The following is a 4,881-nucleotide window of genomic DNA, read 5'->3' on the forward strand; positions in this document are numbered from 1 at the left end:
CGGTTTGGCTCAGTGGATAGAGCATTGGTCTTCAGACTAAAGGGTTTCAGATTCCCTCCTGGTCAAGGCACATGTCTCAGGTTGCAGGTTCGATCCCTGGCCCTGGTTGGGAGGCAGCCAGTCGATGTGTCTCTCGCATCAATGTTTCTCTCTCATCTCTCCCCCTCCCTGCCACACACACTCTAAAAATCAATGAAAGAATATTCTCGGGTGAGGATTAACAACAAAACATGGCTATGACTAGAAAGAGGTATGAAAGGATTTCTGGGGCGCTAACAACATTATCTTGCCTTACTCGGGTGCTAGTCACTTGGGAAATGTTCACTTTGAAAAATTTATCATGATGTAGTAGTCTTTTAATTTTAAATGACCTCCCGTTTATTTTAGAATACCTTGCTTAATCTTGCTTTACATAATTTATAGCCAGCCTATCCTGACTGGCAGTTTTCTTATAGAGGCTTCTATGCTGCTTGTCTTTGTTCTTCCTCTTTCCCTCTATGGACAGACCTCCTGGAAATCAATAAAAACATCTTTAAAAATGTACTGCTATCAATCCTATTTCCTATTCCTCCAATTCTGAGGGTTCAGAGCCCACAGCAGATCCCTTTCGTCTCTTATTAGTGACGGCTTCCTTCCTAGCTCTGGTCTCTCAGGACCTCCCCTCCTTCCTACAAGTGGGTGGTTCTCTATATGTGTCAACTCTCTTTGACCTCAGCTTTATTTCCCCCCAAAATTGAAGTCACAGCCATGACTTCTAGACTGCCGCAGGCAGGCTCTGTCCTGCAATGCTGAAAAATGTCGCTCGGTCTTTAGTGTTGACAAGAATACTCCTTCCTGGGAAATGTAGTATATTGACTTTTGAGTGGAAATCAGACACAACTTTGGATACGATTCTGAGGTGGTGGGGAAGAATAAAGTTACTTCAGGATTGTGATTGATTTTAAGATATGTCTTCATTGTTTTAGAAAGCGCTAAGAACAATATGTAGTAACTACTAAACTATAATTTTCATGATTCAGAGAATGCAAGAGGTCTTTCTTTTAATATATGATATTTGTAGTCATCTGAAATCTTTAGTTTCAGGGAAATGGAAAACTTTTCTTTGAGGGATCTACAAGTTCGAACATGCCCCCCTCTAACCAAGCTCAAAATGGTTGACATTCACAGCCCTGTAGAATATGTTACAACTGTCTATCCACACTGATCAATTTTAGAAGGTACTGTTGTCATGTGATGTGGTTTCTTCTTTATGTGGAATATTAACTAACAAAAGGGAAGGGACGTGAAATTAACTGACTGCCATGCTTTGTGTGGCCTGGTGAATAAACAAAAACTAATGTGGGAGTAGTCAACAATATTTATAAACAAGTCCTATACAATATGACTACATAGCAAAAGTCCAGATCAGCGATTTTTAACCTTTTTCATCTTAAGGCACACATAAACTAATTACTAAAGTTCTGTAGCTCACACAAAAATACGTTTTGTCGATCAGACGAAAAAATAGGTATTAATTTGATTTATTCACACTGTACAGCTATTGTTGTGTTGACTGTTGTCTTTTTTTACTTGACAATCTAAGGGAAGAGATCAGTGCCCTAATTAGTCAGGTATTGCATGTTTTAAAAGTTCTTGCAGCACACCAGTGTGCTGATGCTAGATTGTTGAAAAATCCCCGGTCTAGACTGTCTTATTTTAGGAAAGTCTAAGAAACAGTTTCCAGAATGGGAAGTGGGTGGGTTGTGGGGTGAGGAACCTGATTCAGTCTAGCACAGTAGGCCTCAGCCACCATCCATGCAAGTAACCAGCAGAAACAATAAGCCCAGGCCTGGGACACAAGTAGCCAAAACCAGCTTTCAAGCCTTCCCCAGAGGGGCCAGAATCAGTGGCTGTGAAGCTACATCCACTTACCTACTCAGCTGACTCTAGCCCCCACATCTTCTATCCTTGTAAGCACAGAGCTGGCTCAAAGTGAGAGCACCACAGAGCCTGCATACAGTAAATGTGCAAGAGATGTTTCTATTCCCATAGCTCTGCTAACACCACCACTGCTACATTACGTGAACACACACTGCCCGTAACCACAGGGCTCATGACAGCTACTTTGGCTTCACCCTAATGATAAGGACTAATGTTGAGTGAGCTCTTATTTGTCAGGCAGTACCAAGCTTCTTTTTTTTACTCATAACACAACAATGATGCCAGGAGGCATGGGCTACTATTACTAACTACTACTTACTGATAAGGAAACTGAGACTCAGAAAGATTGTTACTCACAGTCATTCAGTCAGGTGGAGAGCTAAAACTTGAAGCTAGAAGTTCTGAGTTCGGACAGAGCCCCACTCTTAACCACTATCTGGTACCACCTCTCCACCTGGTCTGCCAACATTTTATAACCAGCTTTCCTCTATTAGCTGAGCCCTCTCAACTCCCGAAGCACAGTGATTCATCACAATTATCTGGGTATGACACTACAAGATTCAGAAGTTCTCATTTGTTGAAATCAGTCCCAGGATCTACTGTCTCGGGCAGTAAGGAGAATAATGGCACCCTTCTCTGCTGCTTAGAGGGCTGGAGCTAGGAATAGCAGTCTACCCCAGGTCTCATGAGGATGAAACTTACAGGTAGTCCTATTCTAAGAAGAACCAGAAGCATCAAAATGTCCCCATTCTTGACTGGCTTGACAGTCCATTTTCCCACCTTGACCTCTATGCACTGTGGTTTAGTTTGAACTTCTGTGGGTATAATATATCTTTGATTTTCAAATTTCTATTTCCTGTTAATTCTATCTGTCCCAAGAGATGACATTCATTAGAAGATAAAAGCAAGCTTTGAAATGCAAGAAAAATAACATTTGAGTAAACAGTCATAACATTTACATTCAAGTTCTATTGCAAGATGGCAAAAGTTCAGAAACATTTAAGGACTATAAGTTTCATTAAATGGTTCCATATTTTTGTTGAAGTATATAAAAATATTTTCTAAAAATATGACATAAAAGACAATGTAAAATTCACATTTTACAGAAACATTTAAGTTCATCCTCAAATGTTTCTTTTTAATAATCTAACTGCAACTTTCAGGTCTAGAGGGAAAGAGTCATTTTAAACCTCCTTCTATGACCACTGTTTACACATTTAAATTATAGGGAAGAGTCTATTAGAACTTAGCTTTTCAACTATTTAAAATAAAAGCAAGACACAAATCAGTAGGCAGTCAGATGTGATATGAGAGCCAAGACAGTTCTTAAAAAACCACGAGTTGCACTAGGTAGAAACCAGAGTCCAGAAACTCGTTTTCTTCTTCCTTCATTCCTATTGGTAACTGCAGAAGTCCATATCATGCTCCCTTAAGTTTCTTATTGTTATCTTCTCGTTATACACAGATCTCACAGTGCATTATACTCCACACATTTTGATGGATCAGTAGGAAAGTGCTTCTGGCAAATCGTCATTAACCTCTTCAATCCCTAAGAAAATAAAGAAAATAAAGGTTATGATACAGTGAAACTTTTCTAATTGTCCTGTACTCACTCCTGATTACCAATATCCCCATTAAAATGTGGCAGTGTGGCTCAGTTGGTTGAGCGTCATCCCAAGCACTGAATGGTTGCTGGTTCGATCCCGAGTCAGGGCATATACCCAGATTGTGTGTTCGATCCCCAGTCAGGGTATGAGAGGCAACCAATTGATGTTTCTCTAAACATCGCTGTCAGCCTCTTTCTCTCTTCCCATACCCCTCTCTTCAAAAACAATTTTTAAAATATTTAAAAACAGAATCAAAATAATTTATAAATGAAATAAAATATAGCAGTCCCCAGCAATACCACTCACATGTATAATTAGAGAAATGTTTATTCATGTATACCCAGAGATATGTGCAAGATGGTAATAGATGAATTGTTCACAATAACAATAGCAAAAGAACCAGAAATAACCAAAATGTCCATCATAGGAGAATATATGAAAAAGTATGCTCACAAATGGAACATTTTACAGCAGTCGAAATGAATTAACTAGACCTACATGAAACAGCTGAGCCCTTCTCCACCAGGTTCCAGTATAGAATTAATAAGCCCCACTGCCTAGCATAAAGCATCCATGTACATAATGAGACAGCTCCTTTCCTGTGTATCTAAAGGGTGCTACATATGTACCATCTTTGAAAAACATAATAGGCATGCCCAGCTGCTGTGGCTTAGTGGTTGAGCATCAACCCATGAACCAAGAGATGGCTGGTTTAATTCCCAGTCAGGGCACGTGCCCGGGTTTCAGGCTCAATCTCCAGTAGGGGACATGCAGGAGGCAGCCAATCAATGATGTTTCTATCACTCTATGCTTCTCCCTTCCTCTCTCTCTAAGATCAATAAAAACATTTTAAAAGAAAATAGGAAGTCAAATCATCATCTGTGTTCTGTGGTCCAGATGGGGAATTCTGGTTGAAAACAACTGATAGGCATAAATCTTAAAACCATGTTGAATGTAAATAGCAAGTGGCACCCTAGCCAGTTTGGCTCACTTGATAGAGCACTGGCCTGCGGACTAAAGGGTCCTGGGTTTGATTCTGGTCAAGGGCACATGCCTGGGTTGCAGGTTCGATCCCCAGTGTGGGGCATGCCAGAGGCAGTCGATCAATGGCTCTCATCATTGATGTTTCTCTCTCTCTCTCTTCTTCTTCTCTGAAATCAATTTTTAAAAATACTTAAAAAATTAACAGCAGCAAGTGGCAAAGGCTGCATACAGTATAATAGCATTTTAATAAAACTCAAAAACAACTAAAAATAATATGTTGCTTAGAAATACAGATATAACATGGCAGGATTATTTTTGAAAAAGCAAGGCAAACCAGGCTGGTGTGTCTCAGTGGTTAAGTGTCAATCTA

At 39.9% G+C, this 4,881-nt stretch overlaps 1 protein-coding gene across 4 annotated transcripts in view; it reads right to left on the reverse strand.

Annotated features, from left to right (window-relative positions):
- Positions 1-1,339: 1,339 nt before the first annotated feature.
- Positions 1,340-4,881, reverse strand: part of PRPF18 (pre-mRNA processing factor 18) — a 35,651-nt gene continuing 32,109 nt past the window's right edge. For all 4 annotated transcript variants that reach the window (XM_081099034.1, XM_081099032.1, XM_081099033.1 and 1 more), the window contains one exon: positions 1,340-3,469. In XM_081099034.1, the coding sequence (XP_080955160.1) occupies positions 3,389-3,469 (81 nt within the window). In that variant the 3' untranslated portion in view covers positions 1,340-3,388. The remainder of the gene's footprint in view (positions 3,470-4,881) is intronic.

This window comes from Myotis nattereri (genome assembly GCF_964212035.1).
Source record: "Myotis nattereri genome assembly, chromosome: 1".
NCBI classification, from domain to species: domain Eukaryota; kingdom Metazoa; phylum Chordata; class Mammalia; order Chiroptera; family Vespertilionidae; genus Myotis; species Myotis nattereri.